The sequence below is a fragment of the Nycticebus coucang genome, chromosome 1, assembly GCF_027406575.1.
Source record: "Nycticebus coucang isolate mNycCou1 chromosome 1, mNycCou1.pri, whole genome shotgun sequence".
Classification (NCBI taxonomy): Eukaryota; Metazoa; Chordata; class Mammalia; order Primates; family Lorisidae; genus Nycticebus; species Nycticebus coucang.
In genome coordinates, this window is record NC_069780.1 from 165,815,593 (window position 1) to 165,830,893 (window position 15,301).

Below are 15,301 nucleotides of genomic sequence, written 5' to 3' on the forward strand. Positions count from 1 at the left end.
GATCTTACTTTAATGTGCTGAACTGAGAAGGTGTAGTTTTGATAATGCTTCTAAGAAATTTTTTCCGGTTTTCAGCTCGATGCATAATTTGACCAGTTGTCTCAATTTCCTTTGCATGATGTGTTCCTTCAGATGACTCTTCATCTTTTTGTGATTTCATTGCTTTTTCTGTTTCCAGAGTTGTGTCACGGAACCACTGGGCTATATAGAATTTACGAGAAAACTGGAAAGAAATTAGGTAGACTTGAGTTTGATGAAATTAGTAACATTTCAAAACTATTAAGAAATGAGTATAATTGTGATGTATGTAAACGTTTCACATGGTATATGGAAGCAGTACCCTGAATCCCATAAATGCATCAACGTACAAAGTTATGATTTAATAAAAATAATTAATTAAACAAAATTTCCAAGTCATTAATAAAGGTAGAGTGCTCATAATCAGAAATGCAAATATTAAAGTTTACTTTAAAAAATTGAAAAAAAAAAAAAAACAAAAAAACTTTTTTTTTTTTGGACACAGAGTCTTGCTCTGTCACTCAGGCTGAAGTACAGTGGTATGATTATAGTTCACTGTAATCTTAAACTCCCAGGCTCAAGTAATCCTCCTTCTTCAGCTTTCTGAGTAGGTAGGAATAAAGGCATGTGCCACACTTGTTAATTAAATATTTTTTTCTGTAGAGATAGGGTCTCATTATGCTGCCCATACTAGTCTCCAACTCCTGGCCTCAAATGATTCTCCTGCCTTGGTTTCCCAAAGTGTTGGGATTATAGGTGTGAGCCACCACACCCAGCCAAGGTTTACTTTAAGATGACTTCCATCTTAAAACAGATTTTAAGGAAGCCAGAAAATTTGAAATATCATGAATGATAAAAAATTTATTTTACTTTGTTATACTTATATTATCTGATGTCAAAAGATAATTTGATAAACCCAATTACATTAAATATAGACTGCTACTATCAACTAATTAACCAAAGACAATATCTCATAAGTCAGTAATAATGGGTCAATTAGAAAACTTTAGAAAAATGAATAAAATGCTGAAGGTTGAAGACTCCATCTATTTTCAAATCTTGCCTTAGTTATGCAAGAAACAGACCAATTATCAATGAAATACATTAACACTGTGGCACACCTACAAACCCATTTCTTTGACTACAGATGAAAACCAGCAATACTTAGCCAAATAGCTTAGTGATATCCAGTATCTACTGACTGTATACCTCACCAATTAAAAAAAATTCAAAATATCCTAATATATATAATATTCTTTTTTTTTTTTTTTATAATTCTAGTGTTTTCCAATTCTTATTTTTTTATTTTTTGCAGTTTTTGGCCGGGGCTGGGTTTGAACCCACCACCTCCGGCATATGGGGCCGGCGCCCTACCCTTTGAGCCACAGGTGCCACCCTATATAATATTCTTAAAATATGTGGTAGATGTATGGGGGTTATCACGGTATAATTTTTTCAACTGTACTGTATATTAAAAAATTGCCTGAAAAAATTGGAAAATTAAAAAAGATTATAAGCTTTATAAATGAACTTAAACTATAATTAAGGATATTTTAAAATAAATATACATATAAAAATCTAATAGTTCTTTTTATATGCGAATAGATCATCTCCTGTACCTCTTGCCCCATACCCACTATAAGGACCAATGGCCTAGCCTAGTTCCAATATCTCTCTTGTCACACAATTTTAGTACAGTACTACATTTCTAACCAAAATTCCATATAAGACAAATCAACACATATCATTTGTTTCTATTTACATTAGCAAGTATATTTTTGTTTCGAAATTGATATTATAAACAACATAACTTTTCTTCTTCATGGCACCTCCCAGTTTTCCTTTAGACTCACTTTAAATAAACATGTAATACTGTCAAAAAGAGAAAAGAATCCTACCACTAGTGAAGGATCAGTCTCAGTGTTTTCATCCAAATAATCAAGCAATGCTTTTTGTAACTGTTGGATTTCATCTTCTCCTCCTGAAACCTACATAATAAACCAAATAAGAATACAAAAGACTTTACTCCTGTGCTTTAATAAATTGTCTCGTGTAAATCTAGTGTAAAGATGGAAAAGCCAAAACATATTAAAAATGAAAATAAAACCATAGAAACTAAAAGGAACAAACAGAAAAATGTTATTTCCAAAACCTATATTATATATTGATAGCTGAGGTTAGCCTTTACTTTTATGAACCACATGTTATCTTTCTTTTTTTTTTGTAGAGACAGAGTCTCACTTTACCACCCTCGGTAGAGTGCCATGATGTCACAGGACTCACAGCAACCTCCAGCTCTTGGGCTTTCGCGATGCTCCTGCCTCAGCCTCCAGAGTACCTGGGACTACAGGCACCCGCCACAACGCCCGGCTATTTTTTGGTTGCAGTTCAGCCGGGGGTGGGTTTGAACCCACCACTCTCGGTATATGGGGCCGGCGCCCTACTCACTGAGCCACAGACGCCACCCCACATGTTATCTTTCTTTTAAAGAGTTTAAGGTAGCTGATATAAAAAGATCAGAATAACGTGTTAAATCTTCAGAGATATGAATGCCCTAGCAATGGTTTTCTGTTTTAAAAAAGAAGAGACAACTCCAAACTTTTAGTCTAGTAAATGGAAATGGTTATTATCTGTTTGAATATGTATTACAAATTTCTTTAGGATATTATTTTAAAAGAACATTATAGAAGGAACATATTTTTATTTATGATTCACTTTCATGTTAATTGAAAACAGTACTTTATTTCATGTTGGATATTAAAATACACAATAGGTGAGCTATTTTGGTATCTAGTGCATAAAGAAACCAAATCATTTAGTTCTGTCAAGAACTATAGAACCAGAAATTAACAGTTAATTGACACTCATGCCCACATTTTATATTCTAGCAGTTCAAAGTTTACCATGTAAAATGCCAAATGTAAGGTTTAGACTATAAGCACAAAGACTAGAATAACCTGTGTTTTAGGAACACGATAAAACTAATAGAAATTGGGCAGTGCCTTTGGCTAAAGGGGTAGAGTGCCGGTCCCATATGCCGGAGGTGGTGGGTTCAAACCCAGCCCTGGCCAAAAACCAAAAAAAAAAAAAAAACTAATAGAAATCCTGAAATTGGTCAGAGCATTATAAACTAGTACACTATAAACTGACAAAATGAATTTGGAAGTATATGTTAACAGTCATAAAATGTTTACAAATTATCCCTCCCCCTAGTTGTACAATGTATAATAGACACAGCCGTTATGTGGTATTAAGAGGTTCTTATACTCACTCTGAGAAATACTAAAAGTCACCTAGCACCTAGATCTTGGCTTATCATTACTGTTCACCAATAAAAGGAACCAGGAATTCTTTTAGAAATAGCTGATCTCAGGGCTGGGGCAGGGAAAGTAAAAGATGTGCCTGAAGCATTTATTATGCCTGAAATAATGGCTGTGCTAGAAAATAAGAAAATTCTCAAAGAATGATCAGAACGTATCAAAAAGACATAAAAGCCAGGTTAAAGGGGCTTTCACTGGTCATATACAGGACAATTAAAGGATTAAAATATGACGGTAACAAATTATAACCTATTATATAGAATAGAAATGGCAATATTATATGAGATGGTAATATTAAGCATATTCTTTTGCTTTTGGTACCTGTACTATGGATATTTAAGTGAAAGTTCTTATTTGCAAAAATATACATTAAACAGTGGCTCTCAAACTTCAACATTCATTAGAATCACTTGGAGGGCTTGTTAAACTACTGACTGTCCCACAATCAGTTTCTCATTCAGTAGGTCCTGGGAGGATCCTAAGATTTACATTTTTGTTAAAAATATACTTGTTAGTAGTTCCCAAGGGATTTCAACGTTGGAGCTGTTTTTCTAGGAAATCACACTTTCAAAACCACTGTCCTAGAGAAGTCAGGGGTAAGGTGGGACATCTTGTCTGCAACATAACTTTAAATGCTTTGAAAAAAATTGTTTCTTTTTTTTTTTTTTTAAATAAGACATACATACATGTATTTTTTTTTTTTCTTCTTTTTCTTTTTTTGTGAGACAGAGTCTCTCACTCTGTTGCCCCGGGTAGTAGGCAGTGGTGTCATTGTAGCTCACTGCAGCCTCAAACGCCTGGGTTCAAGTAATCCTGCCTCAACCTTCTGAGCAGCTGAGACTATAGGCAGTTGCTGACACTTGGTTAATTTTTCTTTCTTTCTTTTTTTTTTTTTTTGAAACAGAGTCTCACTTTGTCACCCTCGGTAAGAGTGCCATGGCATCATAGCTCAGAGCAACCTCCAACTCTTGGCTTAAGCAATTCTCTTGCCTCAGCCTCCCAAGTAGCTGGGACTACAGGTGCCTGCCACAGCGCCCGGCTATTTTTTTTTTTTTTTTTTGTCTTTGGTTGCAGTTGTCATTGTTATTTGGAGGCTCGGGCTGGATTTGAACCCACCAGCTCTGGTATATGTGGCTGGCCCTTAGATGCTAGCTACAGGTGCTGAGCCTAATTTTTCTACTTTTAGTAGAGATGGGATCTTGCTCTTGCTCAGGCTGGTCTTAAACTCCTGAGTTCCAGCACTCCTCCTGTCTTGGCCTCCCAAAGTTCTCAGATAACAGGTGTGAGCCACCACACTTGACCCATTGCCATATATTTTGAAAGAGAATGATAAAGCCCAGGTTGTAAACTATGAACAATTAAGGAATGTGGGTGAACAGTTTATGGGAGTTCTATTATGAACTAAAAAAAGACTACAAGGAAAATAAAAACAGAAGTTGCATATGGTAGGGACAGACATTAGAGACCAGTTCCCTACCAATTTCTGAAGTAATTTTCTGTATTGCTACCTCATTCATACTTAAAAATGTAGTGTTATATAAGCATCATAGTTGTTCACAGAAAGCAAACTAAAGATTTACATAAACTAGTCAGAATTTTCAATTAAACTTTGTAATTCACCCTAAGTTAATAGCCCACCTTTAGAAGTACAAATCTTATTTTGAATCTATAAAATGAAATGTAACACTAATGTAAGAACATCCAACACTAGGCCAGGCATGGTGAATCACACCTGTAAACCTAGCTCACTGGTAGTCTGAGGCAGGAGGATCACCTGAGCTCAGGATTTCAAGATCAGCCTAAGCAAGAGTGAGACCCTGTCTCTATTTTTTTTTTTCTTTTTTTTAGACAGACCCTCACTATGTTGCCCTCAGTAGAGTACCATGACATCACAGCTCACAGCGACCTCAAACTCTTGTGCTTAAGTGATTCTCTTGCCTCAGCCTTCCAAGTAGCTAGGACTATAGGTGCCTGCCACAATGCCTGGCTATTTTTTTAAAAAATGGAACGCTTCACGAATTTGCGTGTCATCCTTGCGCAGGGGCCATGCTAATCTTCTCTGTATCGTTCCAATTCTAGTATATGTGCTGCCGAAGCGAGCACTGCCTGGCTATTTTTTGTTATTATAGTTGTCATAGATGTTTAGCAGGCCTGGGCCGGGTTTGAACCAGCCAGCTCCAGTGTATGTGGCTGGCGCCCTAACCACTGAGAAATGGGTGCCGAGCCCCCCATCTCTTTTAGAAATAGAAAAATTAGCTGGGCATTGGGGTGATTGCCTGTAGTTACAGCTACTCAGGAGGCTGAGGCAGGAGGATCACTAGAGCCCACGAGTCTGTGGTTTCCATGAGCTAGGCTGATGCCATGGCACTCGAGCTCAGCGTAACAGAGTGAGATTCTATCTCAAAAAAAAAAAGGACATCCAATACTAATCTAACAACATTCAAAGAAAGCAACTACCATTTATTCCAATAATTAAAATTCTTCATCTCTATACCTGTTTTAAAATTCGTTCTATAGACCCTTGATCCATTTTGCTTGTAACAGCATCTTTCCTCAGCCGTGCAGCAACAGTTCCAAGGTAATCAAGAGAAGCCACTCTTAAAGCCATCTCTGTTGACTTGTTACTGAACTGATGAACCTGAACATCAAAATAGTTTTCCATTTAATTTATTTATAATGATATATCTTTCATTGCAGTTTATCATATAAAATCCATGTTGTACTATTTGAAATTAATTTTTTTTTTCTTGTGAACACTCCCCCATAAAGTGATTTTTGCTTTTTGATCTTCTGGAATCTGAACATTTTCATTTGGCTAAAAAAATTATAAATTAAACTGCCTTAAGAACATAGTCATTTTTTAAGTATATAGGTTCAACTGTTTGAATATTACTGAGTAAGAATTTCTTCAAATTATGTGGGATACAATTGTAAGAAACTTTATCCAACAAATGCAATCAGGGTAACCCTAATTCTTTGTACCTTTAATTAATCCCAAACAATAAAAACAAAAAAATAAAAAGAATTTCTTAGGGTGGAATTATGATGCCAATAAAACATTATCATAGTTTCAGAATAGTATTAACATACTTTCCAGTACACAAAAAAGTCCCAAAAGTTTTTTAATAATTTATAAATTATTTATACAGTTTAAATGTATTTTAAAAAGAGATCACAGTAATATTTCTTTGAACTTCTCTACTGTATTACATGAGAACTAAGAAGTGAAATGTGTTTTTAGAAATACCCTTAAAGATGAAAAGGAGATCACATTACTCAATTTCATGCTTTGAAATGAGTAACTTATGACTCAGTATTAAGATGTGTTTAACAATAATAATACTTCTACCCCCCCAATTTTTTAAAGCATTATTTTATGTAATGAAATGAAAGTACCAAAATTCACTACAGTTGAAAAGTTTTCTACAAGGTACTGACAACACTGTATACAGTTATACACATGCAAAAATAGAGATGCAATGTTCTTATTTCCTTACACATTTTTAAAGAATTCATCATCTGTGAATCAGAGTATATCCTCATTATGTTGTCTTCTAGTAATCTAATAATCTTTAAATTCTATACTCTTACCAACAGTCTCCCTAACAAACTAAGGAGTAGTTCAGCAGCTGGCCATTCAGGCTTATTGACTGTTGAAAGAAGGTCCTGAACAAAATTTTCAAACAATGGTCTGTAGTCTTCTTCACCTTGCTTACTACCACATCTGTTCAAAGACAAATAACAAAAAGACATCAATTTAAGTGACATGTCTACCAACATGATCGACATTTTGTTAACTAAATTTTCTTTTCTCTGTATCTAGAAACAATGTATTTGAGAGTACATTAAATAAAATGTGGTTTTATAAGCTGGGTGTGGTAGCGTGCACCTATCATCCCAGCTACTCAGAAGGCTGAAGTGAGAGGATCCCTTGAACCCAGGAGCTTAAGACCAGCCTGGGCAACATAGGGAAACCCAATCTCAAAAACAAAATAAGGGCCAGGAGCTGTGGCTCATGCCTGTAATCCCAGCACACTGGAAGGCTGAGGCGGATGGATTGCTTGAGCTCACCAGTTGAAGACCAGCCTGAGCAAGAGCGAGATCCTGAGATCCTATTTCTAAAAATAGCTGGAGTTTGTGGCGGGTGTCTGTAGTCCCAGTTACTTGGGAGGTTGAGGCAAGAGAATCACTTGAGTCCAAGAGTTTGAGGTTGCTGTCAGCTGTGAAGCCATGGCACTCTACAAGGGCCTCAAAGTGAGACTCTGTCTCAAAAACAAAAAACCAAACCAAACCAACATAAAATATATTTTAAAATATATTTCTCAAATTTCATCTCCCCCTCATAATAGGGAATTCATTTATTAACTAGTATTAACATTACTTTCTGGCAAGCATTAACACATTTTAAAAAATGCTCATTGTTTTTCTCTCTGTAAGATCACCACAAATTCTTATGGAGGCTAAGTAACCTCTCTCCACAAACTTTCCCATTCTATTAGAATAGGAAAATTCCCCAAAATTAACCGAAGTCACATAATTCCAATTTAGTACTTTAATTTTTGGAGCCTAACATATATGGAAGATCACAAATTTTTAGATTTTTAATACTTTAGTTGCCTCATTTTAAAGAACAGGAAACCAAGGGCCAGGGAGATGTATTTGAGGTTCAGATTATGGCAGTAAACTGATTCATCTTTTTTTTTAAATGAACTATTTTTTATACTGTGGAAAATTAAAATCAGATAGGTTTATTTTGCTCACTTTTTAAGGAAGATGGAAAGGAAGTTTTGGGCTGTGCGCATAGCTGTTTCATAAGAATTGGTAATGACAACATCCTGGTCAACCTAGAGTGAGAAAAAATAAATTTATAAAGATGTAACAAAAAAACCCCAGCAACCAAGTTACCTCAGTTGCTATTGCCATGTTATTACTGAATAGGAGTAATACATGCAAATACTAAAATATTTACAACATCCTTGTACATATAAAGAGAGAAGCCACAATTAGCACACTAAACATGTTTGATTTATAAAAATCAAATAAAAATACTGTAGAGTATTTTAAATATGTTAGAGTAACAAATGTGGTTAATAAATGTTATATCAATATTTGGCACATCACAATGCTGATCAGAATAAAAAAAATGGATTAAAAATACAAAAAAATTTTGAAAAAAATATTCCAACCTCCAAGTTTAATACTAGAATATAAGCCAAAAGAAAATTCAATGCATTCATTAGATATTTAAAGACTAAGGTACAAATAGTCAATTTGTAGTTGTATTAATTTCAGAAAGGTTAATGAATATAGGAAAAAGGGCTCAAGCTCACTAATAACCAGAAAACTGCAAAATAAAACATGATACCATTTCACCACAGTGACCAGAATAGGTAAAATCAAAACTTTTAGACATGTAAACTAAACACCACTTTAATAAGCAAACTGACAATTTCCAGTAAAATTAATGCATATAAACTATTTACACCATCTTAACTCTAATTTTAAGCATACTGAAAGAAATTCTTGCTTTAAGTTGTGATGCTATTCTATATTATTTTAAACTCAAGTAAAAAATATGGTACAAGTTATATGTATTAAAAACAATGGTGAGTGAAAAAATTAGCTGTAAACATGTCACTACCATTTACATAATCAAATTTATAAAGATAAATAAATAAATGGAAAGAAATAAACATACTCATGATACCAGTCACCAATAATAAGTAAGGAAGATTGAAGATAGAACAATGGAATTGAGGTAGGGATGGAAAAAGAAAGAAGACTTTAACTTTTTAAATGATTTATTTAATAATTATTATGTATTTATTATTACAACAAAACACACGTTTACTTATGTAAACCTATAGTTAAGTAAACCTATAAGCGAATAAATAAATAAAATTATTTCTGCTTCTTTTGAACTTTGGTTGAAGCAAAACTACAGAACTTACAAAATTCTAAATATTAGCTCAGTGCCTGCAGGAGTGCTACGGCGCCAATCGCATACACTGAGGGTGACAGGTTTGAACCCAGCCTAGGCCAGCTAAACAATGACAGCTGCAACAAAAAACAGCCATGTGTTGTGGCAGGCACCTGTAGTCCCAGCTACTTGGGAGGCTGAGGCAAAAGGATTGCTTAAGCCCAAGAGTTGGAAGTTGCTGTGAGCTGTGATACCATAGCTTTCTACCAAGGATGACATAGTGAGACTCCATCTCAAAAAAAAAAAAAAAAAAAGAAAGCAAAAGAAAAATTCTAAATGTCTATGAAAGGTATAAAACCAAAAGCAAATCTTAGCTATGAGTCACCTGCCAGGAAAAGCATAAACTCATTTTCACATAAATTTTACGTTAATTATAATTACAGTAGTAAGCTGACCATCCAAAAAACTGTAACAAATTAGTCCATGTACAGAGGTGGTCAATATAAGGAACTAGACCTACTGCACAGATATGTATCTAGGGTGCATCTCTGTTCTATGAAAATTGGGTCAACTTAGGGAATTGGTCAATGTAGGGAGGTGGTCAGCTATGGAGGGTCTACTGTTTATGTTATGCATTTATATACATGTGTATACATGTATATCCCTAATCTGACATTCTGAAATCCGCAATGCTCCAATGAGCATTTGCTTTCAACATCACGTTAGCACTCAAAAAAGTTTTAGATTTTGGAGCATTTAGGATTTCAGATTTTCAAATTAAGAATACTCAACATGTATGCATATTACATATTCTAATATTCACATTCATGTTCAGTATTCCCCCCGCCCCCCAAAGCTGGTCTGGTATTTTTTCTTACAGCTTTTATTTTTTGGCTGGGGCTGGGTTTGAACCCGCCACCTCTGGCATATGGAGCCAGCGCCCTACTCCTTGAGCCACAGATGCCGCCCCAAGGTCTGGTAGTCTTAATAAGCATTATCCCCACTTTATAGATGAAGAAACAAACTCAAAAATATTAAAATGATTTGTATGTTTCATGATTGGTTAATGTAAGAGTCAGAACCAGAATTCAAGTCTCTAAAACCATGTCTAGTGCTTTACAAGGATTTTAAAGGCTAGCCATGAACCCCTAATTAAGAACTTATTTTGTAAGAATGACAAAGAATACAGGTGTTTTCCTCCATGAAAGTATAAAGTTATAACAGATTTCTTACTTTTTTATTTGAGTCCTCTTCTGAATTAGAGTCCTTTTCAGATGATGGTAAGTGTACTACACACTGAATAAGCTGTAAAACCAGTGCTGTAACCATCTGAATATACATAGGTTCTCCATCCATATCACTACTGTTTAACCTTTAAAAAAGAAAAAACATCTATGTGGATTATGAAAAAAATCTCATTTTACAATCATTTGAAAGTTTTGAGATGCTTTCTTCAATATTTCTAGGCATTACTTCAGCATTTATCAGTGTTCTTAATGTATAATTACTTTTATTAAATTAGAAAAAAAGTTAAGTAAATGCCTATGCATGCTCAGGATAATTACAATAGCCAAAGGAAAAATACAATATTTAATACAAATTTCTCTACTTTTTATGCACCATAAACATTTATATGAATAATTAAATAATTATCAAAGTGATTTTTTAAATAATAAAAGTCTTCAAGGGTTAATGCCCATAAATTCTGGTATTCATTTATTGAATCTAGTATTAATTTAGCATTGAAATCTACTACAGAGCTCTTGATAATCTGTATTAGAGTATAAAGTCATGGAACAGACTATGAAAAATCAATTCTCAAGTCTTTTGTTCTACAGATACAAAAGTATAAGAATTCTTTTATTATGTTGATAGTTTTTCTTAAGGTTTAACAGATAATAGATGTTTATCAACACACAATTGGTCCAAAAATGATTAAGATAGAAATAATTATGTTAAAGAAAGTCTTCAAAACAATCTAAAAATAGCCCTACATGCTAGGTCAACACATTTCATCACTTAGAAATATTAAGATAATTATGAAACCATGATGATTACCTCTGATGGCAAAAATACTGATGCTGACAATAGTAGTGGATAACGTTCTTTAGTTATTGTAAGCTCAGTGATTAAAGAGCATTTAATTCCTATGTTTATTTTCTATATTGCTGTTAGAGTAATCTTTTCCTTCTTTTTTTTTTTTAGAGACAGAGTCTCACTTTATTGCCCTTGGTAGAATGCCGTGGTGCCACAGCTCACAGCAACCTCCAACTCAGATAGGGCTTAGGCGATTCTCTTGCCTCAGTCTCCCGAGTAGCTGGGATTACAGGCGCCCACCAGAACGCCCAACTTTTCTTTTTTTTTTTACAGTTTATGACCGGGGCTGGGTTTGAACCTGCCACCTCCAGCATATGGGGCCAGCGCCCTACTCCTTTGAGTCACAGGCGCCACCCCGCCCAGCTATTTTTGTTGCAGTTTGGTCGGGGCCAGGTTTGAACCTGCCACCCTTGGTATATGGGGCCGGCGCCCTACTCACTGAGCCACCAGTGCCACCCTGTTATAGTAATCTTAATAGCTATCTTTTTAAAATATTACTTAACTATAATTAGTTACCTGAAATTCCGTAAGCTCCTTTTGCTAGTTGGTAATCTTGCAAGTGAAGTAAAAATTTCTTCCAAAATTAACTGTCTATGTTTTTCATATCTTGAGAATACCTGTTTAGTAATTATAAGATTCCAAATGAAATTTATAATAGAAAACAAAACCAAATAATACAATAAAAAATATAACTTGCCACTTAGCAATGGTAAACAATTAAAATTATTTGGTCAATTTTTGTATCAATAGTTGGAAGATTCTTAAAAAAGTTAAAAGAGTATACTAATTTCATCGAGAGGTGTATATCTTGGTTAGAAGAAAGAAAAACAAGAGTTAAATGATTTTAAATCATTCTAATTTTATTATAAATGTTAATGACTTAATTTAACTGCAATATTTACAAGTACTTAGAGATGTTTTAAATTTGACAAAAACAGAATAAACCAACAAATTTACAGACCAGAAAAATAATGCTCAGTTTATAAAATCTAATAAGACACACTAAAATAGTCTTTATAATGCAAAATGAATGTATTAGAAACCAGGAGTCTGCATTAATTTCTAAGAGTTTAAATGACATTGACATTACTTTGAGGTAATTAAAAATACAAATTGATTACACTTACTGCAGTGACTAACTTAATGGCACACAACTGTAGTTCACTGACGTTTTCCACAAAAAATGGTGTTATTCCCATTGATGAAACCTGTAAAAAGCAAAAAAAGTAATCAGTACACATCTTTAGTTGATTTTGGTAACATTCTACCTTACTAAAAACGTTAATACATTCAAAAACTTACTGGAAAACAGTAAGAGGGCATTTTCCTTTTCCTTGCCTAATCAGTATCTATTCCTATCTCTGGTCCCCTTTATCTTCAGCATATGAACACATATATATCAGGTGTCTTGTATCATAGCTACCATTTGAATTTATAAAATGTCACAGGAATATAAAGAAACAAAAAACATTTTGTCATCCTGGATGAAAATATCATACAAATTCAATATTTTGTATTTGTAATGTAAAATAATACTGTAAAGGAAATAACTTTTAAAACATTTGGAGTTTGAAATTTATACTATATTCATCTGTCCTCTGCCCAAAATGTTTCTTTTTTATTTTGAAATAGAGTCTCACTATGTTGCCCTCAGTAGAGTGCCATGGTGTCCCAGCTCACAGCAAACTTAAACTCTTGGACTTAAGCGATTCTCTGGCCTCAGCCTCCCAAGTAGCTGAGACTACAGGCTCCGGCCACAATACCTGGCTATTTTTTGTTGTAGTTGTCATTGTTGTTTTAGCTGCCCCACGCTGGGTTCAAACCCACCAGCCTCAGTACCACTGTGCTATGAGTACCGAACCCCCAAATGTTTTTTTAAAATTCCCTGAACTTTGATTTCTTAAGTTTAGATGTAACATTCTGAATAAGAAAAATGAACAGTGTTGGTATTATTATAGGGTGAGCAAGGTTATTCTAGACTCAGTGAGGCCATTTTTAAATCATTTGGTCTAGAAGTGCATAAAATGCTTAGAAAAAAAACTTACCTGAAGAATTGTTGTATCTGTAAGAAGTTGTATCTCTAGCAATTCTGATAAGCTGCTAACAATATCACAAACTTTGTTATAAAGCATTACTATTACTCTCTGCTTATGGGTAGAACATTTAGCGCGTTTTGCCTTTGAACTTAACAAGCCTCCTAAAATGAAACAAATTCAAAATAAGGAAAATATTAACTTTCAATAAATTTGATGAATAGTACTAACACTATTTTCTGAACTAAGAGAACACAATTTTTTCCTGACTATATAAAAATACAACCTGGTAGATAAAGCCTGTTATTTATAAAAGAAAATTATTCTCTAGGGGTATTCTATTGTAACAGATAGTGTATGTTAAATTCCTAACATAGGCTATTAAATTCTTTTACCTAAATTTTGATTTATCTGGATTTTTACTTTTTATTTTTTCCATTGGGCCAGGATAGTAAAGTTTTATTTTCCTTTACATTAACTTTCAATTATTATACAATGAGTAATCAAGTATAGATTATTCATGAATCCGAGTTGGCTTTCCTCTCTTCAAATGTATACATATTGTTAACCATGACATTGTTTACTTATAAAGCTTATGAATAAGATTATTCATCTTTAAGTAATCCTTTTTTGCAGATAACTATTATGATAAAATTAGGGGGAGGTTAAAAAAAGAATCAGAAGCTAATATCATCTGGGATTCTCCATGACCCTAAAAATAACTTCTATTATACATAAATAGTTATTATAATTGAACAAGTACTGTATTATCTAAAAGTTCTACATTCTAGAAAAATCCACAATCAAAACCAATGTCTGTTATAATTTATATAATTAAATTATGTTGGTGGATTTTATTAGGACACTGTACTCTGACATAGGTAACCCAGAAAACAATTACAGAAGGTAATTTTGACATTATACTAAAAAACTATAAATATATAAGGGCAAACTAACCTCCATGAGGATCTAATCTGTAAACAGGATCATACTGAGGATAAAGGGTATTCTGCAAATGAAATTTAGTGTACTGTATCACTCTTTCAATTACATCCTCAATGTACACAGCTTTTGGCATATTAGGGGATGTCATGATGTTGATTGTTGTAAGACAGGCATCTGCTGATTTTGTAACTCTCTCCATAATAAGGTCTCTCCATAACCTTTCTTCTTCTTCAGTATCATTATTCTATAAAACAGCACTTTGTTAATGACACGGAAACAAACACATTTATAGGTTTGAAATATGGATAAAAATTATGGTATATTTGACTTTTACTGGTAGAAAACAGGGTTTTAAGCGTGTACATTCTTTAAAGAATATCTGGAATAAAGTAGAAATACAGGTATTTATGTAAGATTTTTGTTTCAATGTTTTCAACCATGATATATATGCTATCTCCTCATTTTACCACTAGATGGCATTCTACTGACAAAGTAACAGTTACTGTTATTTTTTGTGTACTTATTCAAATCTAAACTTTTAGCTTAAGACTATAAATGTCTCTAAATTAATTTCATGTTTTAGATAGAAAAATTATGATACATAAGAAAAAAACTTTAGCTGGGTGTGGTGGCTCACACCTGTAATCCTAGCCAAGACAGATGGTTGAGCTCAGGAGTTCAGGAGAATCAACAAGAGTGAGACACCATGCCTGTAGTCCCTGTACTCCGGAGGCTGAGGCAAGAGAACTGCTTGAGCCCAAGAGCTTGAGTTTGCTGTGAGCTATGATGCCACATCACTCTACCCAGGACAACAAAGTGAGACTGTCTCAAAACAAAACAAAACAAGACAAAACAAAACAAAGCAAACTATAAATTCTGCTTGCAATTTTGCTTTGTGAAAATAAATTCTGAAAAATTAAACGAGTCTCAGATTAAAAAGTAGTGATATGCAGATTTCCAAAGACATG

General features: G+C 33.9%; 1 protein-coding gene and 1 non-coding gene across 4 annotated transcripts in view; both read right to left on the reverse strand.

Annotated features, from left to right (window-relative positions):
• Positions 1-15,301, reverse strand: part of NIPBL (NIPBL cohesin loading factor) — a 219,487-nt gene that overhangs the window by 55,762 nt on the left and 148,424 nt on the right. For all 3 annotated transcript variants that reach the window (XM_053592103.1, XM_053592093.1, XM_053592111.1), the window contains 10 exons: positions 14,346-14,577; positions 13,401-13,552; positions 12,483-12,563; positions 11,872-11,972; positions 10,492-10,630; positions 8,100-8,182; positions 6,930-7,062; positions 5,833-5,976; positions 1,917-2,006; positions 9-223 (listed from right to left, as the gene is read on the reverse strand). In XM_053592103.1, coding sequence (XP_053448078.1) covers positions 9-223; positions 1,917-2,006; positions 5,833-5,976; positions 6,930-7,062; positions 8,100-8,182; positions 10,492-10,630; positions 11,872-11,972; positions 12,483-12,563; positions 13,401-13,552; positions 14,346-14,577 — 1,370 coding nt within the window. The remainder of the gene's footprint in view (positions 1-8; positions 224-1,916; positions 2,007-5,832; positions 5,977-6,929; positions 7,063-8,099; positions 8,183-10,491; positions 10,631-11,871; positions 11,973-12,482; positions 12,564-13,400; positions 13,553-14,345; positions 14,578-15,301) is intronic.
• Positions 5,335-5,441, reverse strand: LOC128592067 (U6 spliceosomal RNA). Its single transcript, XR_008381758.1, has one exon. It is a non-coding gene; the product is annotated as a U6 spliceosomal RNA (small nuclear RNA).